This window comes from Nelusetta ayraudi, unplaced genomic scaffold (genome assembly GCF_046127955.1).
Source record: "Nelusetta ayraudi isolate G7.1 ecotype Tasmania unplaced genomic scaffold, CSIRO-AGI_Nayr_v1 ptg000079l, whole genome shotgun sequence".
Taxonomy (NCBI): Eukaryota; Metazoa; Chordata; class Actinopteri; order Tetraodontiformes; family Monacanthidae; genus Nelusetta; species Nelusetta ayraudi.
This window is the reverse complement of record NW_027466129.1, coordinates 88460-112500: the sequence shown is the minus strand read 5'-3', so window position 1 is coordinate 112500 and position 24041 is coordinate 88460. Positions and strand designations below refer to the sequence as shown.

At 48.8% G+C, this 24041-nt stretch overlaps 2 protein-coding genes across 2 annotated transcripts in view; one reads left to right on the top strand and one right to left on the bottom strand.

Annotated features, from left to right (window-relative positions):
• The window catches only part of ndrg1a (N-myc downstream regulated 1a), a 13556-nt gene extending 4325 nt beyond the window's left edge, over positions 1 to 9231 (top strand). Inside the window, exons 2-16 of the mRNA XM_076043915.1 lie at positions 313 to 381; positions 1240 to 1275; positions 3196 to 3301; positions 3885 to 4005; positions 4274 to 4336; positions 4445 to 4505; positions 5043 to 5129; positions 5264 to 5320; positions 5432 to 5535; positions 5660 to 5716; positions 5808 to 5859; positions 6588 to 6635; positions 7043 to 7078; positions 7316 to 7367; positions 7900 to 9231. Of these exons, the coding sequence (XP_075900030.1) occupies positions 328 to 381; positions 1240 to 1275; positions 3196 to 3301; positions 3885 to 4005; positions 4274 to 4336; positions 4445 to 4505; positions 5043 to 5129; positions 5264 to 5320; positions 5432 to 5535; positions 5660 to 5716; positions 5808 to 5859; positions 6588 to 6635; positions 7043 to 7078; positions 7316 to 7367; positions 7900 to 8063 (1098 nt within the window). The 5' untranslated portion in view covers positions 313 to 327 and the 3' untranslated portion in view covers positions 8064 to 9231. The remainder of the gene's footprint in view (positions 1 to 312; positions 382 to 1239; positions 1276 to 3195; positions 3302 to 3884; positions 4006 to 4273; positions 4337 to 4444; positions 4506 to 5042; positions 5130 to 5263; positions 5321 to 5431; positions 5536 to 5659; positions 5717 to 5807; positions 5860 to 6587; positions 6636 to 7042; positions 7079 to 7315; positions 7368 to 7899) is intronic.
• Positions 9232 to 9290: 59 nt separating this feature from the next.
• On the bottom strand, positions 9291 to 15523 carry ccn4a (cellular communication network factor 4a). The gene is made up of 5 exons (XM_076043914.1): positions 15330 to 15523; positions 13871 to 14216; positions 12569 to 12850; positions 11921 to 12123; positions 9291 to 9940 (listed from the first exon to the last, which is right to left on the bottom strand). The coding sequence occupies exons 1-5, from the start codon at positions 15375 to 15377 to the stop codon at positions 9641 to 9643; spliced, it is 1179 nt and encodes a 392-aa protein (XP_075900029.1). The 5' UTR covers positions 15378 to 15523; the 3' UTR covers positions 9291 to 9640.
• Between the last annotated feature and the right edge of the window lie 8518 nt (positions 15524 to 24041).

Here is a 24041-nt window from a genome sequence, read left to right as displayed (position 1 = left end):
AGATTTTTGCTTGGCTGATACTGCGGAGCACAATAATATAGAGAGGCGCGAGAGTCAACATTGGTCCCGGAACCAGCGGGCCGTGCCTCCCTGGCTCGTCGAGTGTTTGTGGAAGAGTCGGAGGTGAAGTTTGACAGAAGAAGAAGAAGAAGAAGAAGAAGAGGAGAAACCGGGACGCCTCACCAAACACTTTGCAAAGCCTGATCTGCGCCGCCGCAAGATCAGAGAAACACAACAGGAAGGATCTGATCTGAATCCACTTTTCTGATCGTGCTTCTCTTTTGTTCCCCCCCCTCCCCTTCCCCCCACCAGGTGACGCTGTTTGACATGGCTGACGTCCAGGTTGAGTCCAAACCCCTGCTGGTCCCTCCTGAGCTGACGGTACGAGTGTGCAACGACCGACTCGGTGCCACTTTGCAGTCGTGCAAATCCCGATTGTAATGATGCAACACTCTGACTCAGTCAGAAATATTTGGCGTGTTGAAAAATTTGTTTTAGTGCCTTACTTTTGACTCAGCAATGAAACAATGTAATGTTTTCAGAGTCAGACCCTGATCTGGTCTCACCTCCTCCAGCTTTACAACTTAGAGGAACCGTTTAAACAGCCGCCGCTGTTTTAATGGAGCCTCCTCTGACATTTCTGGGTCGGTGCAGCCGTCCCAGAGTCTCGCAGAGGGAAAGAATTCCAGCCAGCAGATTCCCACGGGCAGGAATCGTCCACACAAAAGAAACAAAATCCTCAAAACGTCTAAATTCTGCCAGTGTTGTGTGATCCCAGTGTCTGGAGGAGGCTGAAAAACACAAAATGACAACAGCTGAACTTTTGCAACTGAAAAAGTCAAAAGTGCAACTTCCCGGAAGGGGGGAAGGGAGCCGCGTTGGGGGTCAGCGCAACCACGACTGCCACTTCTGCAGCCCCTTGTTGACATTTGGGCATTTCATCATGTTGATGCGGATCACATCCATCATACACTCCATAGACAGCACCGTCCATCTGTGAAACTCTGGCGCTGTCACCTGGATCAGAAACCACCCGCAGTGCCTAACTGGCTGGACTGCCAGTTTTGGCCAAATTGTCCCTTTAATTGGACTCTCCTCCTCCTTGTTGTCATTCATCTCCAAGAACAAACTTGCGCTGCAGATAACAAGATTTAAACCCTGCACTTTTAACGTAATTGCGTCTACAATCATATTTTCATCGCTCCATTGTTTTCTTTTCCTTGCTTTTTTTCCTCGCAGGGCCTGAGGGAGGCCGTCCAGCATCTCGTCACCAAGGTGGGTCTCACCTCTTGGTTGTGTAATAGTCTCATTGTGTGAGAGTGTTTGTGTTGATGAGTGACCATCGACTGCGGCTTGCTCGCCTGCTGCCATCTATTGGTCGAGGCAGTGCATTACACCACGAGTTATCGCTCGTTCAACCTGATATTATTTTTTTTTTATTTATTTATTTTTCTAATCTGACCTGGAATCCAGTTCAGCCTCCGGGAATCTAGTCAGCCACTAGAAGTGAACAAACACTCTTTGGACCGGACACACACACACACACACACACACACACACACACACACACACACACACACACACACACACACACACGCACAGGCGCTCCGATCATCAATTTTAAACCAACTTTGAAGGACGCAAGAGTGACATCCAGTGGTGTGAAAGCGCATTGCAGACAAATCGTCAGCAGCCCTGCAGTTGCATCAGTCGTAGCTGCAGGAAAATTCAACTGCAAACCAGCAATGCAACTTATTTCTAATTGGTAAACAACTCTGTCTGTAGATACGCAAATGTGTAAGAATTGTTAAATAATTTGAATTTTGCTTGCTTTTGGTGGCTTTATCTGCCTTTTTAAAAGTGTGTGTGTGTGTGTGTGTGTGTGTGTGTGTGTGTGTGTGTGTGTGTGTGTGTGTGTGTGTGTGTGTGTGTGTGTGTGTGTGTGTGTTCTGACCTGTGTAATACCTTTAAACATTGCACACTGGGCCTTTAAACTTCTCATTAAACAACATGATTTGTCACGTTGTCACAAGTCTGGACACTGCAGAGAGCCTGTCAGCCAGCAACTGTCTAATGACGATGCTGCTGCTGATGATGATGATGATGATGATGATGATGATGATGATGGTGGTGGTGGTGGCTGTACGTGCTCCAACGTCACGTCCTGCTTGTTTACACCCAGTGTGGTGTGCCAGGCAGCTTTATCTGGCCTCCTGCGTAGCTTATGTGCTTAAGTGCCGCGAGGTGAATCCTTCGGGTGTTTACGCCGCCGCCGCTGCCGCTGTGGCGGCTAAACGGGTCACAGCGTCACACTGGACGTCCAGTCCAGTCCAGTCCAGTCCAGTCCAGTCCACTTGATTTTAGTCGGCGCAGTCAACAACATTAAAGCCAGCGGGTCAAGTTGTGTTGTGTTGTGTTGTGTTGTCAGCCAGCAGCAGCTCAGATCTGCAGGCTGCTGCTGCTGCTGCCTCAGCCTCTGCAGGAAGGTTTTCATTGGTGATTCTGTCTGAAATACAAAACCAAGTGTTTGAAAAAAAAAATATCCATATGAATGCATTGTTGCATAGTAGCTGCTGTGGCCCCGCCCATCCCCACCCTGAGTCTTTCACGTACTCCACCTGGTGTCGCGGCGCTCCATCTGACCGCCGGCTGATCCAATTTAGGGATAGAACATCAACATCTCCAGCCAGCTTGTTTTGACCGGCCCAGTGCAGGGGGTGGGGGGGCTTACCGGGCTGAGCGGCAGGCGGGGGTATAAAAACAGGAGCTGACGGGAGCCGGAGCAGCACTCCGACGACGAGAGCTTTTCTCACCCGCAGCAGCAGCAGCAGCAGCAGCAGCAGTAGCAGCAGCAGAGTCGCACTGCACTCACGCAAACATGGTTCTGGACGACTCAGAGGTGGAGATGATGGTGGACGAGTTGGAAGTCAGCGTGAGTAGAATCTGTTGAGTTACGTTGAGACGGAGGCGAGATGTGGAAGTGCAGCTTTGGCCCATTTCTTGAATTTAAACAGCTTAACATGGCTTTGCAACTGTGTGTGTGTGTGTGTGTGTGTGTGTGTGTGTGTGTGTGTGTGTGTGTGTGTGTGTGTGTGTGTGTGTGTGTGTGTGTGTGTGTGTGTGTGTGTGTGTGTCACATGAAATGTTGACTTGTTGATTTTAACCCTCCTTCCGCCTCGGTGGCTCCCCCTGCAGGAGCACGATGTGGAGACTCCGTTTGGCCGCATCCGCTGCACCATGAAGGGGGTCCCGAAGGCCGAGAGGCCCGTCATCCTCACCATGCACGACATCGGACTGAACCGTAAGCCCCGCCCTCCGCCCCGTCCGTCTGCTGCTGCTGTTGTTGTTCTTCAGGCTTTGCTAATCTGGATCCCCTCACAGCCAACTTCCTGTTTGCTAATTCCCTCTCACATTTAAAGCCGCTGTATTAGACCAATTATCAGATTTTGTTCCATTTTGTTTGTTTGTTTGTTTGTTTCAAATCCCAGAGCAGCCTAAGACGACACGGAATTAAAAAAAAAAGGAAAGAAAAGCTGCATATTTAGCCCTCTGTTTACAGCCTCCTGCTAAAGCTTCATTGAACCTTTCACATATTTACAGGAGACCAAACACAAGGTGGTCTCAGAGGGCGGAGTGGCTTCCTAACTCTTAGGGATCGCTAAATAAATGGTGACATCACAAAGGTTTTTTTTTTTTAAGAAGAGGTGGATGATGGACTTTTCATTGGGGATTTATTGTCAGGAAGCATTAACGTGGGGCCTTACAGGCGTTAAAAAAAAAAATCAAAATCAAAAGACAGCAGCAGAAACTGACCACCGGCCACCGTCATGCAAAGCTGGTGGTCTCAGGTTGACAGGAAGTGACGTCGTCTCTCTGTTTTCCAGACAAGACGTGCTGGGACACGCTCTTCGAGCACGAGGACATGTCTGAGATCATGCGCCACTTTGCCGTGTGTCACATCGACGCCCCGGGGCAGCACGAGGGAGCCAACACCTTCTCCACCGGGTGAGCCAGACACACACACACACACACACACACACACACACTCACACACCTTGTGTATGTGGAGCAGTCTATGAACTTTGACCCCGCAGCCCAGATCACTGCGGATGTACTGGAGACGACCTAATTTGACGGCCGTGTCTCCGAGGCCGCTTTATCTTCTCTAATCTCCGACCTGACGGCGGGACTCTGCTGGCGACGCCGTCGCTCATTAAATCAGCCGATCGGGGTTTTTTCATTTTTTTTTTCGAAATGTCGTTTGGTGCCGCAGGTTCGAGTACCCGTCCATGGACCAACTGTCTGAGACCCTGCCACTGGTGCTCAAGCATTTTAGGTGAGCCGAGATTCGCTTTCACTCCACTGTTGTTGTTTTTTTTTTCTTTTGCCTTTTTTTTTTGCTAGCATCAAGCCGCTAACAGTCTCCCTGCATGTTTGCCTGCAGCTTGAAGAGCTTCATTGGAATCGGTATTGGGGCCGGCGCCTACGTCCTGACCAGATTTGCTGTGAGTTCACCCCCCCCCCCCCCCCCCCCCCTCTGTTCCTCCACCCTTCTGTATCGGACCTTCGTAATTTGGAGTTTTAATCATTTCGGGATTAGCATTTTTTGTTTTTTTTGGCCCATTTTGGCCACATAATGCCGCTTATTGCTTCGACCCGGCTGAGCCCCTTTTCTAAAAAAAAACACAATTAAAAGCCTCAGGAATGTTCCACATCAGCCGGAGGTCTCGGCTATTAACTCCCTGCAGCTAAATCAGCGTTTTCAGAAATTGCAATTTGAAATACTTGTTTAAATGCCACAAAACTCAGAACACGGCAACCTTTTGTCACTTTTCAGCTGCTCTCCAGCAGGTGGTGCTGCCTGCAGACCTAGAATAGGTGCAAATACCTCAGGAAAGAAAAGGGAATTTGTCCCGCTGCAAATTTTACCGCCCACTCCCTGCACACCACACTCCTGGTTGATTTGTAAAGTGTGTGATGATGATGAGGATGATGATGAGGATGATGAGAGGATCATGCGATGCTGTGTGTGTGTGTTTCAGCTGGACTACCCCAACATGGTGGAGGGGCTGCTGCTCATCAACATCAACCCCTGCGCTGAGGGATGGATAAACTGGGCCGCACACAAGGTTAAACCACAGCTAAATGTTCTCACTTTTGTTTGTTTTTGCATTTTTTTTCCCCTGAAAAAAAGAAGAAAATTTAAAATAAAAAATAAAAAGTCAAAGAGACGCGCTGCTGAGACTTGTTATCCTCCTCTTAGCTCAGCGGCTTGACCCACGACCTGTCCGAAGTCATCATCACCCACCTCTTTGGAAAGGTACCGGCTGCATCTCCTTTATATATTTCCTCTCCAGTAGGGGGCGTTTAATTCACTGACAGCCTCTGTTTTGTTTTTTTTGTTCTTTGTTTTTGTGCGGCGACCTGACAGGAGGAGATCCACCACAACCAGGACATGGTGGGGACGTACCGCCACCACATCCTCAACACCATGAACCAGTTCAACCTGCAGCTCTTCGTCAAGAGCTACGAACAGTGAGTCGCTGCGAGGCTCCGCCCCCTCCCCACTTCATTCCCCTCCTCCATCATTCACCACATGCTTTTTTGTCGCAGTCGCTAAAAAAAAACAACCTCTTTTTGTCTTTTTTTTTTTTACCAGCCGGAATGATCTGGAAATCGAGAGGCCGATGCCGGGAAGCAACGTCAGGACCCTCAAGTGAGTTGGCGAGTCGGACGGCGGCCGAAACGAATTTCACTCTGTTTTGCGACGACGTGGCTGATGTTTTTTTTCCCTTTCACTGTTCCAGGTGCACCAGCCTGCTGGTGGTGGGAGACAACTCGCCGGCGGTGGACGCTGTGGTGAGTGACAGGTTTAGCTAACCGGAGGTGTGAGTCATGGTACCTCCCCGCCCCGAGTGGCAAAGATGAAAATTGCAACAAAAAACAAAACAAAACAATATGACGTAGGGCTGTGCGATTAATCGATTTTAAATCGAAATCAGAGTTTTTTTTAGTCGTAACATTGTTAATTAGAGGAAAATCGGAAAATCGTATTTCCTCTTTCATGCTTCCGGGTTGGCGCCTCTAGGGTACCGTAGTCCTCCTCCCCCCTCGAGAAGCTGTTAACTGGCTTCCTATGTTTACTGGCATCTGCACTAGTCACAGCAGGTGTTAAAACCAGGAAGTGATTATGTTTGCCGCCCTCCCCACTAGCTGGTAAATTATTTTTCCGAAGTCACATACAACACGCACTTGTCCCGTTTTTGTAGCATATTTAACGAGATTTCTGCCCCCCCGCAAAATAAAAATGAAATCGAAAATCGAGTTTTCAGAGAAAAAAAAAAAGAAATCGGGATTTCATTTTTCAAAATCGCCCAGCCCTAATTTGACGTTATCACCTACACACACGCCTTACCTCGGATTAGACCAACAATAAACCCTGGCTGGATTGATGTCCTGGCAGGGGGTGGCGCCCTATGTCCCCATAAAAAAAACAAAAACACAATTCTAAATCTTTCCCCTCCTTTCAGATTACCAACCTGATTCAAAAGTGACTTTGCTGACTTGTTTATTTGCTTGATCTGCAGGTGGACTGTAACACCAAGCTGGACCCAACCAAGACCACCCTGCTCAAGGTGAAGCCCCTGGGTTTTTTTGGGGTTTTTTTGTTCGTTCCACCTCCTCCTGTCACGTCTCCTTTGTTCTGATGACAATCGCCTCAGTGGAAACACAGTGGACGCTAAGTTTTCCACTGGCTCAGCAGCCACCTGGTGACATATTAACCCAGAGAGCGGACAAGACGTGTGCGCGCGTGCATGTGTGCGTGTGTGTTTACGTCTCAGTCGGTCGTCGCTGACCCACTTGCGCCGACCTTTTAATGGGAGCTAAAAGCGGCCGTCGTTAATTTGGGGCTTCAGGGTTTATTTGTTTTGTTGGTTTTTAGCGAGGGAACACGCTGTTTCGATTTGTGCGGTTAATGATTTAGCCTCCTCTCAATGCTGAGTGCTAAATGCTAACCACCTTCTCGCCTTCCTCTCTGCAGATGGCGGACTGCGGCGGGATGCCACAGGTGGACCAGGTGGGTACTAGCGGGGGGTTGGAGGGCGTCTGCACGGGGCCGTCTCGACCAATGAGCCGGAGGCTCGGATTTGGCATTAGACGGTTGTTTTGCGGCTAAGAGCATTAGCGGACATGAAGCGGACTAATCCTTGGCCCTGTGCAGCACCTGCAGCTCTGCAACTCCTGCAGACTGAGACGCTGTTATGTAATCAATCACCACAACTTCCTCTTCTTCTTCTTCTTCTTCTCTCTGCAGCCTGGAAAACTGATAGAAGCTTTCAAGTACTTCATCCAGGGCATGGGATACAGTGAGTGTTTTTTGGTTTTGTTTTTTTTAAATAATGAAACTTCTTAGATTGCCTGCCACCCAGTGGCAAGGTCAAGTACTTGCACCCACCTCTTGGCCTCAGCGTGCTGGTTAATGATTAAGTCACAGTAGCCTGGTTAGTGCAGACGCTCCATGTATGAACGTCGTCTTAAAAATGATCGTAATATCTGTCACTTTCATACATACATCATATTCGGTAACTAAATTGTTACAATTGGAATAATTCTCTAGAGGACCACTGGGTGGCAGCAGACCCCACTCTGAAAACGTCTTAAAGCTTCCAATATTTCCATCAGTTTTGAGCTCAATTACTTCTTATTTAACCTGAAGCTGCTGAATAGTGCCCCCTTCGCCAGCGATGGACGCTGAGGGTTCTGCAGTCTGTGCAATGCAGTCTCTTGAAAACACAATGAGTCCCACCATAGGTTATTACGCAACCATTATAAAATGACCTGCATGCATGCTTCCTGATTTGACTCAATCTTCCTCCTCCTCCTCCTCCTCCTCCTCAGTGCCCGCTGCCAGTATGACCCGCCTGGTTCGCTCCCGCACCGCCTCCAGCTCCAGCGTCGCCTCCGTCGAGGGCAACCGCTCGCGCGCGCACACCAACGAGGGCCGCCGCAGCCGCAGCCACACGGCCGACACCCAGCAGAAGCCGGCCGAGGTCTCGTGCTAAGCGAGCTAACGCACACATGCACACACACACACACACACACACACAGACAAACGCACACACACACACAGACACGCACGCACACCTAATGTAACCCTGCAACAATCCAGCCCCGACACCCCCTCCCCTCGCCACCCTCCACCTCTGGGTGGGTGGGTGGGTGGGGCCAGGAGGGGAGGGGGAGGGGCACCAGAGCAGAGAATGTCAGAGGAAGCTGTACGTGTAACGCATGTATCTCTCATAATCTCTTTAAAAACAAACAAACAAGTCTTAATTTTTGTTTATTATTTCTGCGTTCCTCATCTCGTCTTCATCACCACTGGTACAGCTTCTCTTCCTTATCTGACTGTTAATGAATGTTCAATGTTAATTGTCTTGATTGTATGATTACTATGATTTTTGTTATTATTATTTTTTCTTTTCTTCTCCAAACTGTCGCTTGTGTTGTTTGTTTTTTGTTTTTTTTGTCTATTGGAGGAAAATTTAAGAGGACTGGTAATCAAGGCCTCGCAGATTTCTTTACAACAAGATAAAAATATGGGGGGTGGGGGGGGTGCAGAGGAGGAGGCGGTCTGAGGGAAAGTTTCTTCTCTGACATTCCGTCATTGGAAATGGTCCAGTTCAGTTCCCGTTGGAGCTCGTCACATTCCAGCCTACTGTCCTGCTTCTGGGAATCAAAAACACACAACTTATTAAAAAACATATTAAAAAAAAAAAAACTATGTCTAACGCTTTGTCTGCGCTTCAACAATAAGAGATCAAGATTGAAAGGAAACCTCCTTTTTTTTTTGCCCCTCTTCCTCCTCGTGTTTTCAATATGATTTCTATGCAAGTCAAGCTCAGAGAAACAAAGACCAGCCGTCGGGTTGTTGCACTCACCTGGGTTTGGGATTTAGTTGGGTTTTTTTTTATAGGAAGGGGAGGGGTTGTGACAGCCATAGACTTCCCCTCACACCCTCTAATCCCATCGTTTTGTTTTTGTTTTCTTTCTCTCTTGCACTACAGCAAAACGACTCTTTGTAGAACAGAAACACACACACACACACACACACACACAAACCCATAGCTTTGTAAAGATGCAATTTACAAACCTCTAATGCTGTAGAAGCATTGTAATGACCTAACAGTTTGTATTTATTAAGAAAAATGACAATAAAAAATGTGTAACTGACCTTCCCTGATGTTGTCGCGACTCATTTGTTGTTGTTTTTAATCAAGAATGTGAAAACCTCGGTTTCTGCCTTCTTTATTAACAGATATCACAGACAATATCGGATCAATATGTACAATCTAAACTTAACAACTGAGCTCATTTTCTTAGCTTGTTTTTCAAGAACACTTTGAGCATAATTACGAATGCCGAGCGCCACATAAATAAGTGGAGCTTTTGAGTATTTGTATGCAAAGAAGCCTGTCCGTCTCTCTCTTTTTCTGCATATGTAGTTATAATAATCCACTCTGGAGACTTTTTCTCCCCTTCCTCTTGCACGTTTTTTCAGTAGGGGGGAAAAAAAACCCCACCACCAACAACAAAATGAGCCTTTCCAGCAGCCGACAGACCGACTGGTTGACTGGCTGGTTCAGTTTATGATCTCCGAGTACCCGTAGTAACTCTCCAGGTCGGTGAAGATGTCGTTGGGGTTCCTGCAGCTGAGGTTGCAGAAGCAGGCCTGGATCCACAGCATCTTCCAGCTGAAGGCGGCGCCGTTGGGGCAGCGGAACTCCACCTCCACCGTCTTGGACTTGTAGGGGATGCAGCAGCGCTCGTCCGTGCACACGCCACAGTACTTGGGCCGGTAGGGCCTGGTGCTGGTGCAGCCTGAGATGGTGAAGTTGGCGGCGCGCTCCTCTCGGTAGACGTTCAGGCACTTCTTCCCTGGCTGGGGGGGGGGGGGGGGGGGGGGGGTAGAGGGCAGGTTTCAGAAAAATTAAAAGGAAAAAAACCCAAATACAAACATTGTGGACCAGCAGGTTGAATCACTGGAGGGAGAAACAAGTTGGTTGGTCGTCACTCGCTGCTACTTCCTGTTCACCCTCGAGTGGTCACTGTTGTTTTTTTTTTTTTTTTTATAAACATTCTGCTATTCCGCTCTCAACCTCTGGGGGCATTCACACGTGCCGGTGTACGTACAAAAGCTGTCCGGGGTCCGCGAGTTCCAGCGAACTGGCAAACTGTCATTGGCTAAGTTGTGTCTGTAAGGCTACGAGATCGAACGAACATTTTCCCGTAAATATGTTGATGACGTTGTTCTCCGTGGTCTGTTCTTTTCACGTCGTATAATATCCACTTGAATGCGTTGCTCCCATTGTCAAATACTACGGTAGATTTTTATTTTTTATTTTTATCCAATCATGTTTCAGCTAGCTCGTGTTGCCAGGTACGTGTCCTGTGATTGGTTAAGAACATGGGAACCTTGTAGACTGAACTCAACTCGGAGCTCCGGTTGCCACCACGGCGAACCCACGACGTCTGAAGAAGAATATGAAGCTTGAGTTGCCGAATTATCAGCTAATTAAAATGTAATTGGTGCAGTAGCTGCGCCAACATGGTCAATAGTTTGTTTCGTTATCGTCTCGTTGGTCTCTCATACGAATCGGCAACAATGCGCAGTTGACTGGACCCAGTGTTTGGTGAGTAAAATGCTATTTTCCAAAAATAATATCGCAAGTTTTTGAGATTATTCTTGAGGTTTCTTGTGTGTCGCGGCTGTAGCTGCAGTTAGAAGGAGACTCGTTCACCCCTGGTTTGTTTATTCAATAAAGGCATTTATTGTGGCTACAGGAGTTATCTATCTGCGATGCAATGGCTCTTTATACTGTATTTCTGCATATTAAGATAGTTTTTATAACCATAAATTAGCTGTAGTGGCTAAGCCTACTGCTTGAAGCCCCTGAGAGAACTGCTTGATGAGCACCTGCTTGACGCACTTGATGGAATCCATGTTGTTCGTAGCCACAAAAAGGTGACGAGACTTGCATGCGTTACGAAAGTCGTTTATTGCAGCTCACCGTGGCCCAATGTGCACAAAACAGCTCGTTCGGTATAACTCGATAGGGCAGGCGCAACATGCAGAGTCGCAATGCGGTCCGAAACTGTGAGCCTCTCCCGTCAGGTAACCTCTAACCGACTACGTAGGAGTGCCACCTAGTGGACAAACACTCACATTGGTTGAAATGGCTATTGGATTATTATTTTTTTTTTTTGAGGTGTGGATTGAGTGAGACGAAGCGCTACTGAAGGACAGACAGATTTTGTACCTGCACCTGGTACCGACAAGCTCTGCAGCTTCCTGTGTGGGCGGAGCTCCAGAAATCAACCATGTCAATTTAATCCTGATCACCTGCTGGTCATTCATTGGCGTGGCTGCAGTCTCGACCTCTCTGCAACACACTCAAATCTAAATTTATTTACAATGTCAACTACTGAACTGTTGCTTTGGATGTTTGGATGGATTGCTTGTTGCAAACAAGCTCGCTTTAAAAGTTGGAGGGCTGCTGGCTGACGGTGTGGTCGTGGATCTGTCATCTGTTTCTGTTCAATTTATTGGTCAAACATTTGGGTTTGAACAAGAAAAACAAAATTATTCCTCCAAGGTGTTGATGCCATCATTTTTTAGTTTAGGGTGAGGAATGAAGGCGATTGAATTTAAAGCCAAGCATGATAATAATAATAACAGTAATAATAATAATAGTAATCATAATGATGATGATAATGATAATGATAATGGAATATTATTGTAACAATGGTGGAGTTTCACCCGAGTGACAACTGTGACAACCAACCTTTTTCCCCCGCTACTACTACTACTACTACTACTACTACTACTACTACTACCACTACTACCGCTACTGGGACCCACCTTGATGTGCTTGGTGATGTCCACCTCGCAGGGCCTCAGGTTGCACAGGCGCGACTCCTTGACCATCTCGCAGCGCTCGTTGGCGTTGGAGACGCGCAGCGACAGGCCGCGGCCGCAGGTCTTGGAGCAGGGGCTCCAGGAGGTGGTCTGGCTGACGCAGTTCTTGTGCCAGCTCCGCATCTCAGCCGGGGCAGCTGAGAAACCTGCAGGCGGGAGAGAGACAGTTAGTTACCTTGATACTTCATTCTCCTCGATGGATTCTGATTGGTCCGGTCAGATTTTTGTGTGATTGAGCAGAATTCAGATTGGAGCTTTTCAAAATGGATGTGCAGCCATTCAGGCTTTGAATCTGAGCCATCCAGCAGCCTCCCAAGGTGACCAGATCACAACAATTTGAGGTTAATTTCTCCTTTAAAAACACCTGAAAAAAGCATTTCAATGAATAAATGCTAATTCTGTGTTTGTTTAGGGAGCCTTAAAGGTCCAAAAACTTGAAAACACATTTAAAGTGGCCGGTTTGAACTTTAGCTTGTAAATTCTTGAAGAGCTTCCTTCTGATTGAATGAGCTTTGTTGTCCTTTTCTGAAGGTGTAGAGAAACAAACAAACAAACAAACAAAAAAAAAACAACAGGAAGTGAGGTTCCCACCGCCTCCTCCCGACCACGCCGTCCCGCCCTCCTCGGCGTGCCGCGGCAGCGTCTTGCGCCCCCTCTTGGCCTCGTCGCATATCCACTGCTCACAGCACTGGCCCCGCACCTTGACCCGCCGCGGGTTCTGGCACCAGACTCGCGGCGGCTGCGACTCGCTGCACAGCGACACGCAGCCGATGGCGCCGTTGACACACACGCACTGGTACTTGCAGCTGGGCTGGAAGCTCTGGCCGCTGCGGTAGATGACGCCGTCGTGCTCGCAGCCCGTCCCCACCATGTCTGGGCAGAGTCGCAGAGCAGCGGATCAATGGTCTGTCAGCACGGCTCGCGTGACTAAAAATGCAGCATGTGGTGTTGACACTGATGGATTTGAACGCAACATCGGATGATCAAATTGCATGTTGTGTATGTTTATATCCAGGGTTTCTTAACTGCTGGGTCGTGACCCAAAAGTGGGACGCGGAGCTGTTTTGATTAAGTGGGCAGTTTCTTTTTTTCTTTTCTTTTTTTTTTAATATATACATTTATAGTGAAAATATTGGAGGACACACAATTCAATCCCGTAATTTCTATAATTTATTGATATGATAAAAGGTGGGCTAGATTATTTGTAGAATAAATTTGAGTGCGGTGGAATTCATTTTGGTTGCGACTTCTTTAGAAGGAAAAAAAATTCTTTATCGTGTGGGAGAATGAGTGAGTGAATCATCGTGATACAATATTGGATCATGTATTGGATTATTGAATTGTGTGATATGGTCTTTATCACAGATGTATATTGTATATTGTACTGCAACGCTGTGGAAAAGCACAGCTTGTTGAGAGTTGAAAATTAGCATCAGCTACAAACCCTTTAAACTATAAACTAGGAATGCACCGATACCAATAGCAGTATCGGGTATCGGTACCAATACCAGGGTGGAGATCTCTACTCGTTCTGGTAAAATACCTGCCGATACCACGACACTGATACTGGTTGTATATGCATGTGTATTGTACAATTTTGTTAAATTTGTGTTTTATACTGTAGTGAAACCTGTGACAGTCACCGATGTTCTAGAAAAACATGCAATAGCAGAACATTTGTAGAAAAAAAATCAAGTCATTCTGTAATGTGCAATGGCGTTACTAAGCACTCGGTATCAGTGACTACTGGAACGCAAGTACTTGTACTCTGCTTGCTTTGTAAAAAAATGGTATCGGAGTGGAAAAATGAATAAATAAATGAATGAATGTGAGTTTCGCTCAGTTCGGGGTTTTTGTTGTTTCTTTTCTGTGGGTTGCGGGACACTTACTTACATGCACACAGTCCTTTTTCGTACCTAGGCTTGTCCGAGCTGTAGTCGCAGTACAGTCCCTTGTGGTAGTCGCACGTGTCGGCCTCGTTGCACACCTCGCCCACCTGCTGGGCGCAGGTCCTGCAGCAGTCGCAGCCGTCCATCAGCAGGCTGACGCCCGGCGGGCAGCTGGGCGGCGCCGCCGGACACTCGCAAGGCCACTTGCAGTACTGCGTGCGGTTGTACGGCTCCTCTGTGGTGGTCGGAGCGATGGAGGTAGTGGTGGTGGAGGTGGTAGTGGTGGAGGAGGTGGTAGTGACCATGGTGGGCGTGGCCGGCGGCATGGCAGTGGAATTCTGGGAGAAGGCCTGGAGAGGATAGCAGAGGTCAAAGGTCAAACACAATTTATTTATTTGTTAATATATATACACATATATATATATATGTCATTTTGCCGTAATGTGCATCTTTTTTTAATGTTGCTGTGTCGCTCTGGTGAGGTCACATGAGATGACCTCTGACCTCTATGGATGAACCCCCTCCTCAGTCGAGGCGCCACAAGCCCAAACTGTCACCCTGGACCCCCACCAGCCTCCTAGCGTCAAACTGTAATTACTGTGTAGTTTATTTTTTGTATAGGTTTCTAGTGCTGCAATAGTGTAGTTTCCCCAATTTGGGATCAATAAAGTACATCTATTCTATTCTATTCTATTCTATTCTATATTTCAAGGTCTTGGACTAGAAAAGTAAAATAAAAGCGACGCGGAAAATGTTGCCGTATTTGACGTCTCGACGCTGATTTTGGGAGCATGCAAGTCTTTGTCCACGAGGCGGCGGTAAAGTACAGGATGGGAACAGACGGTGGCTTCTGCAGGCAGAGTGAAAGTTTTGCCCCGAGGCGAGGAGTGGAGAGGGGGACGACATGGCTCCTTATCAGAGACGTCAGAGTGACTGATGGACTTTCAGCTCCAAGTTCACCGAAACAAGAAACCAGCAGAGAGACTTTTTTTTCTTTCTTTCCCCCCTCAGTGAGAAAGAGTAAGACTAATTCCCTGACGCCATCATGTGCGAGTGAGCCACGTCTACAGATGGTCCCGCTAAGAAATCGCATCTCAAAGACAGACAGCAGGCTGAATAGAGAAGGGAATAATAAATAAATAAATAGATAAATAAGTAAATAAATAAATAATCCTAGAACGCGGTCCTGAAATGAAAACCATCGACTGCCAACTGTTTAAACCTTTGCAAATAATATTTTGCCTTCAAAATGCCTTTAAGGACAAACTTTGCTCACTTTTTTTTTTTTTTTTGCTTAATTAGAGAAGTCAATGCTGACGGCGATGTTAATCTTATTTAACGCTTCCGCCTCCAGATAATTAAAAACATTTTTTTTTCAAATCCTCCACCTCTGCTCCCCCGTTTTTTTTTTTTGCACGACAAATTCTCCCCCGCGCGCGCGTCCTCCGCGTCTGTCAGCCCACCTGCTGAATCCCGGCGGCTGTTAGAATCCACAACATCAGCCAACTCATCACTGGTGACGGTCCGCAAATACATCGAGTCCGGAATCTGCAGGTCGGTGCCGCGTCACAGCGCAGGTGTGCCGCATCCTCGCGCCGCCAAAGCAGTCCTCGCGGACGCCGCCGCCTCAGCCATCGCTACGCCCGCGTCCGTTTGTACGTGTGTGCGTGCGTGCGTATGATAAGTGTGTGTGTGTGTGTGTGTGTCCGTCCTCTGACAGCCTGTTAAAGTCTCCCGCCCTGACGTCAGCTCGGAGAGGACGAGCGAGCCCCGCACACACTGGTGACTCGGGGATGGTTCCGTTTCTTTTTTCCCTCTTTCTTTCTCCTCCTCTGATCCAACTTTTACTCCTCCCGCCCGCGAGGCGGTCAGGGCGGTACTGAGTCCCTCGTCGTGATTAGAGGGACGGTCAAACGTGTGTGAGAGAGAGAGAGAGAGAGAGAGAGAGAGAGAGAGAGAGAGACTTCCTTCAAATCGGGGGGCACGCGCGGGCCTCTCATTTTCAAGGTACCACGTGGTGCAGGACTAAAGCCACTGCGAGCGGCGGCGACCGCTGCTCTGTCATCAAGCCGTGCGTCAGTCTGCTGCACGAGACACTTTTCCAGCGAGCCGCATCAGGCAAAACGCATCGTCATGAAAATAAGCTGCTTGTGACGTCACGGGGGGCGCTGATATGTCTCCTTGGCCAATAGAGACACACACACACACACACACACACCTCTAGCCAGGTGTTGGCTCCGCCCTCTGAGAGGAAACTCTGTCCTTTCCTGATTGACCCTTCTTGCTCATTTTTGTTTGAACAAGTGTGCGGTCAGTTGTGTAAAAAAAGCCCTCTGTGATGTCACACAGGGACACTGATGCCCTGTCAGTCATCGGAATTGCCCCTTTGTGATGTCACAAAAGGAGGCTGATACCTCTGCCTGGTCAGTAGCCACTCCCACATCCTAGCCAGGTGTTGTCTCCGCCCTCTGACATGAAAGAACTGCCCTTTCCTGACTTCCTTTTTTTTTTTTTTTTTAACCAGTGTGCGATAAGTGATCAGGATCGCCCCTCTGTGATGTCACAAAAGGCCGATGATGCCTCTGCCAGGTTAAGAACCACACCCATGAGCCAGGTGTTGGCTCCTCCCTCAGTATTGTCACCTTCCAGACGCGTGTGAGGTCTGTTGTTGTTGTTGTTGTTGTTGTTGTTGTGTGACTGCAGAGATGGGAGTCTTGGGTGCATCAGATTTTGGGTCCAGTTTGTACCGAGGGGGCGGAGCTAAGCACACCTGCTGGTCCCCGGGCAGGTCTGGCCTGCAGATGTTTGCCGCCTTTAAATCACTGATGTCATCGGGGGCTCTGCGGCGTCTCTGCTTGTCGAGGAACCGAGGAACTTGTTTGATTTATTCATCATTTTTTTCTTTTCTGTGAGCGGAAGCAGGACCAGAAAATGAATCCCCGCCTCCGGCGTTGCCGTGAAACACTGCAGGACGAAGCTCCGTGAGAATCCTGCGGCGTTGGGGGGGGGGAGAGAGGGAGAGAGAGACCTTTGGGTGGCCCGGCTGTGAACCCGGCTTCTGTGCAGCAGCCTGTCAGAGAGCTGTCAGAACTGGGAGCTGATCACAGCGGCTCATCTCGCTGGGAGGCTCCGCCCACCTCCCCTACCCCCCTCCAGCCAGCCACAGTGTGTGACAGCTCTGTCCCCCTCCCTCCCCCACTTTCATCCGCCTCAGTGACTGTGTGACTTTGTGTGATTCAATATTTGTGAGAAAAGTGCAGAGTTTCTTCGGTCTTGCGATGGTGAAGTCGCTGTTTGTAGTTTGTAGTTTTTTCAGAAATGGTCCGTCGTCCGTGACTGTGCAGAGAAAACCGAGGACAACAAAATGGAACTGAACCCGTGAACTTCAAGGATCTCTCCGATCCGTCTTGCGACGCTCCCGTCCGAGCCGTTTCTCCAGCGACTCAGCGGAAGAGGCGGAGCTAAAGCCGGTCTTTCGCTTTGACAGGAATAGGAAGCCTTTCACCGGTGCTGCTGATTGGCTCTGGCCGTTTGGTTTTTAGCTAAGCTCCACCCCGCGAGGTTGAAGCTCCACCCCCGTCTGTAGGGAACCAAGCAAACAGTGAGTATAAAAAGTGTAACAAAGCTGAAATTAGCGGGATGACACCATGTTTTTGGACCGTTCGGCATTGTAGTCCCGGTCTCCACGCACCAAACCCAGCGGGGTGTCACCCCCCGCCCCCCCCTCCCACCCTCTCCTTCGGCCAGCTGCACCCCCTCCGCTTTCACCGCTGCGTGTCTGCTGACGTCATCGCGCTGAGATCGCATGATGAAGCGAGCGGCAGGTGAAAAAAAAGGTGGCGTTGACCCGGGTGTCCCGATCAAGAGCCGATCGGAGCCGATTTTGACCCGGGTCGCTTGCCGGGCTTGGTGAGCAGATTCCACCGCCACCAAATGCCGATTATTTGCAACAACAACAAAAAAAAGCCCACGTTTTCCGGGCAGTGGAATTGGGGCTCAAGTTTAAACTTGGTCACCGTTTCTGTGAAAACCTTTCTTGTCTTGCACTTTTCATTTTCTACGGCCTTTAAATTCAGTTTACCGGCGGCAACAACCTGACTTAACAGAGTTGTGTACCACAAATGCTAACACGCGTGGCAGTTTGGCTCTGAAGGGCTGAGCCACCTCTTTATTTTCTGCTCTGCCATTAGTGCGCCGCTCGCTGCCAAGCGCAGACCGCCGCAGCTCGTCCTTCCGGACGTGCCGCCTCGCTTCGCCTCGCCTCGTTTCGCCGCCAAGTCGTCTGTGATCTTCCTGTTGTCAGTTGTGGGGACAAGGCGCTTCAAAAATATCTCGGGGTCAAAGCCACATCCTGTCAGCGGCGTCCGCTGCTGCTGCTGCTGCCGCTGCTGCCGCTGTTAACACAAAGACCCCAGACGATGTAATTCAGGTTTTTATTGTATTGACGTGCAACCCAACTTACTGTCCTTACTGTTCCAGCGCTTTCTTGTCATGCTTAAAAAGACCAATGAGACTCGAGCTAGCAGATGTAGCCTAGCAAGAATTTGGAAACCTGTCAAACTTTTACAGTCAGAATCAAGTCAGCTGATTGAAGAGCAGCGCTGATAAAAACATTATGCTAGCTTAGACCTGGACGCCCTGCTGTTGTTGTGAGGCTGCGCTAAGCTAGCTTTTTAGCTTCATTGTCTAAATTTGAACCACTTCCTGTTGCTTATTTCTTTCTATAATTCCACACTCGCGCTGTTTTTATGCCTTGACAGAAAAACAAAATCAAACAAAACGCTAACTTGCTAGCCTTTCACATTCCTGCACGTGAATAAAAGCCTCTCTCTGGTATTTTGGGAGGGGCGGGGGGGGGGGGGAACCATCTATGACTCGAGTCGCCGGCGCATATCAGTGAAAAAACAAAAAAAACCCAAATCCCCTCATTAAAATGCCCTCAGCCGGTGGAGGAGCCTTGAAGTCAAGAGCGTGTTTTGGAAACGTTGCAGCTTCAAAGTCAAGTGCGCTCGGTAATCCTCCTCAGAGTGATGGAGGGGGCGGGGTGACTTTTACAACGGCCCGAGGCGACCGAAAACTGCTGAGGTGAGATACGTTTAACACATTCTTTCATGACACACACACACACACACACACACACACACTCACACACACACACACACACACACGCAGAAAGGAGAGAGCGAGTGTGTGCGGGGGTGTTTGAGAACATGGCGCGGCCACTTTTAGCCTCGTGCGAGGCTGTAAAGTGGTTTGGCCGGCGCGGCGGTGTAATGATCAGGTGGTGACGCCGCGCTCGGACCCGCTGAGGGAAAACCTGTCATTACACCGGAGAGATGTCGGAAAAGCGTGCAGCAATTAATGCACGTCCCAAACTGAACTGCCGGACGGCCTTGGGAGGAGGGGCCGGAGCCTTGACCCAGTGGAACCCCCTTATCTCCACTGTACTGGTCCCGACCCAATACAACAAAGCCGGCAGTTGTAGTCACTCTGACTCAGTCTTGGCGCATAATCTTCTTTTTTTCTTTTTTTTTATTTTTATAAACACTCGAGGTTGTTGGATTTCAACCTGACTTGCTAATGAAGCTAACGATCATTAGCCTCAACTCACCGCAACTGGCTTTGTTGTTTTCCCTGTTTTCTGTGCTTGTCTTTGTGATTTTTCTTTATTTCTGCTGTTTACCTGTTGTTCCGACGACTCATTTGTGAAATGCATGCCAAACTGTCCATGCATTTTGTTGTAAAACATGAAATCATCCATATCTCAGACAACCCCCCCCCCCCCACCATCTGCACTGTGAATTACTCCATGACGGGTCAACATTCTCTGGAGACTCAGAGAAAACATTTGTCCGCTCGACTTTGGCTTCGTGCTCAAAGTTTTCAGCAATGAACTCGCCCTCAACGACGGATCCAAATAAAAGAAAAAAACAAAACAAAAAAAACAACACTAAGTGCGGCTTCTGTTTTATGGGCGTCCCTGCAGGAAGTTGCTGCTCCGAAAAAGAAAAAAAAAAAAACTCCCCACAAAAAAAACTCCCAAAAAAGACATGAATTTCTGAGGAACAAACAGGACGTTTTGGCTTCAGCTCTGCGCCGTGAGATGAAGACAAGCTGCTAACCGACCGGTGCACATCAACGGATGGACGCTGACGCTGCACTGTGTGGATCTCGGCTCACTCAGCTAAACGACGGCAGCGTACGCGAACATGCACGACTGGCCTGGACTTGGTGAACCGGCTGAGCTGAGGGCACGGCAGGCGGCGCTCAGACCGGTCCAGTAATTACAGCGTCTTTATTTAGCCGCGGGCTGAGAGTCCCGGACCGGAGAAAACATCTGCGGCGCCCGACCAAAGAGACGTCCAAAACAGCAAGAACACCCCCCCCCCACCCCCCCCCACCCCCCCATCCCCGGCGCAGATTGCTAGCTGACGCTCTCTTCTGTTGTTTTAGGCGTTGCTGCCGTCTGTCTGGGTTTTTATCGGGGGAAAAAAACAAAATACGAACTTTTAAGTATCTGTTGACTAAATGGATGCACCGTCGAACAGGAAGTCTCCGAAGGCGGACGGCCGGGAGATGAAGACGGCTGTCAATCGTTGATGCGCCGCTGCAGGAAGTCTTCGCATCAAGGCAAGTCATTGATGCTCCGCCCTCCTTTGGGAAGCGGCGCGGGTCCAAATAGTGGCGCCCCTTGGAATTCCATCCATAGCCGTGTTTTTGTCGTTAGGTGGAAAAATCCAAACGCATCAACCTCCGAAGAGCTAAATCACAGGCCTGTCGGGAACAATTTCAGCCGGAGCGCCGCGCCACCATTGGCTCTGTGTAATAAGCCCTGCACTGGAAAGTGGTGTTTAACACACACACACACACGCACACACACGCACACACACACACACACACACACACACACACACACACACACACACACACGCACGCACGCAAAGGTTAAACACTGAAGAATAATTTTGCACACTGACTTAAACAGTTTTGGATTATAATGTCTGTAATTGCGTCTCGTCCTCTTTGTTATTATTTCTTTTACTGTAATCTGCAAAGTGGCACCTTTTTACGAGCAAACTGGTCAAAATAAATGGCCAAAAAACATCAACAAAAAGTTTCAGGAAATCTTTTTGCTGCTCTGCTTGTTTCCGGGACAAGTACTCGCTAGTACCGGAAAAAGCTGTCAAAAAAAAAAAAAAAAAAAATGTTTTTAAAGATTTTTTTTTTTGAAAGAACAGTTGAGCTCACTTCTTTGCTAATTGCAGGTGATTTGCCCCTCGAGGAAACTGTTGAGGAAAGAGGGCAAGAGAAGACTTCCTGGGACAGCTTGGAAACACGCCCCCTGTTGGAGGGTTTGTGTTGTTTTGTGGACGAAGGTCTCGGGACGGCCGACGTTCCTCCAGGAAGGCTCAGGACCTCGTGGCCCGTGTGAGTCCAACGCCTCCAGCAGGTCCAGGGTTCGAAAGCTTTAACGCCGTCATTCCGACGCGAATCCTCTGCACGCGTCTGTGTTGTGTTTGTGGAGCCGGGGGTTGTGTGATTTGTGGAGATCGAGGGGATTTCGAACCTGGAGGATGTTTTTGTTTCACTTAAAACAGAGAAAAGAAAAAAGGAAACCCCGCAGGGAGGAAGTGAAGGTTTAAACAGAAAAGACTGTAGGTTTGATTCTGATGACTGAAACCTTTAACCATTGACCGACTGCATTTCCCCCACAGACTCCACCTCCCTTAAACCATCCAGAACACTCCACCAATCTACAGGAAAAGCCTACTTAGCCCCCTGTTTGCGGCCTCCTGCTAAAACTGAAGCTTTCTCAAACCTTTTGGGGCAACAAAAATTGTGCGGTCTCGCTGTGGGCGGAGTCAACTTCACCTGACCGGAGGTGTGCTCACAAACCTAGAGGTTTAGTTCTGTGGATCGTGGAGAAGTAACGGATGGACGTTTGGACTCTTTTCCTGCCGTGTTTTCCTCCTGTATTTATGTATTTATCTTTACATTTTTATTTTTTATTTTTTATTTTTTTGCACAAAGTGCGCGACTCTGCCGCCACCGACGGTCCGACGGTCCCAAGGCCGTTGTGCGTCTGGCTGCTCTGGACCTCCGCCCGGCCCTCCTCGGACGCACGCGGATGACAAGGTGAATTCCAGGGTTAAAAAGACGTGGGGCAGGAATGCCAGGAACGAGGGAAATGTCGGGAATCGCATTACGTCTCTCGCTGGACGGGAACGCTGACCGGCAGAGAGAGAGCGAGAGAGAGAAGCCTGTCGGTCAGGGAACACAGACAGTTTACATGCTACTGAGTCATTACAAGAATCATGTGATTTTAATTTAAAACAAATCTGTCTTTGGGGGGGGGATGGGCCGGGTAAAATGTTTTACTGCTCTTTATTTTAAGGCATCACAGTCTGGAGAGGGAGAGTCCGGCTGTCTGCTCTCTGCTGATCGACGCTCGGCGCGCTGGGAGCCGGCAGCCACTGTTCCACTGTTCCACTCTAACTGGGCCAGAACAGCAAGACGAGCTGGAAATTCATTTGCACAGTTCCACTGCGGATCGCATGGAAAAATCCTGTCCTGTGCCGAAAGCTTCGCACTCGCGTTATGAAACCGTTTTCCTGGAAAAAAGTGGCGCTTGCAAAAAACAAACAAAAAAAAAAACAAGAACAAAAACAGAGGATTTTTTTTAGGCGGGCTCAGCTCGCCTGAGTGAAAATAGCCAAAGAAGGGCGGAGCTGAGTGGAAGCCAATAGCAAACCGTGATACTGGCTTCACGTGCCCACCCAAGCTAAGAGCTAACGTCATAGAGGGCTAGCCTTTTGTCACGCAGCGTGTGTTTAAAAGGTGAACGACATGATTGATCACACGGAGGACCCTGCGTTTTGAGCATTAGCATTAGCTCGCAGCTAGCACTTACCACCAGCTGTGGCTACAAACATACTTTAAGTGTGCTTCGTTGTAGCAGTTACACTTTTTGCCCCTCGCAACTGTTTTTATTTTTTTTAGTTTGTTGTTTGTTGTTTTTTTTCACCAGTATTAGCTTGCGCGCTGACACCCTTGCGATACCAACGCGGTCTGTAATTTAACACACAACTAGCGGCTCAGTTTAGTTTATTTTGAGCGGTTAGCTCTCACTCAAATTAGCCGTGTTTGGTTTTTTTTTTCCACCCTCAGCCAAGCGCAACTTGGAGCCAAATTAGAACTAAATGGTCCCGTTTCATTGGCTGCCCGCTCCAGTTTAACAAGAAAACATTCATGCTTGTGGCAGTTTTCTAATCTAATGGAACTGCTGGCATGAAAAAAACAACACCTGCAAGAACGCTAACGCCGCCGCCGCCGCCGCTGCCTCTGCAGTGAGGTCAGCCACTTGGCATCTCGCTGCCAGGCTGTGTGTGTGTGTGTGTGTGTGTGTGTGTGTGTGTGTGTGTGTGTGTGTGTGTGTGTGTGTGTGTGTGTGTGTGTGTGTGTGTGTGTGTGTGTGTGTGTGTTTCTATTTTCCTTCACTGGGCCGCACGTCACATATTGCATGTTTACAGCCGGCCGACACATGCTGATAACAGCACTCTGCTGTTTATCGCCGCTGTTTCTGCGGTTCATCCAGGGATTAAAGCCACTAAATTTGTAAGCGGGGGGAGGAGGGAGGGGGCGGGGGTGTGTGTGGTGGGGGAGAGGAGGGCTGAGGTGTGTTTGCCGCACTTTCACAGGTGCGCTGTGCAAACAGGGGATCAGGAAAAATAGCCCCGTGGCCTTGTAATGACGGGGTGCACGGATGATGACGCAGCGGTTTTCAAGTGTAAACTTCCATCTGGACAGAGGCTGCACGGCTCGCAGGCAGCCGCTTATTACGGGCCCGGCAGGCGAAGCCGCAGTTACCCGGAGGTGCCCGGAGTTGCCCTGACCTGAGCGTGTGCACGTTGGGAGGACCCGGGGGGGCAGGAGGGGAGGAGCAACACAGGCAGAGCTTCAAGCTTCTGTTGCTTTATCTGCAGAGGGTTGACTGAGTCTGACCTGAGATGACCTTCAGCCAGTCTGACGCATCAAGGTGCATCAAAATACAATCATCAATCAACATCCATCTGTCTCTCTGTCTGTCTGTCTGTCTGTCTGCCTCTCTGCCTGTCTGTCTGTCTGTCTGTCTGTCTGCCTCTCTGCCTCCCTGTCTGTCTGTCTGCCTCTCTGTC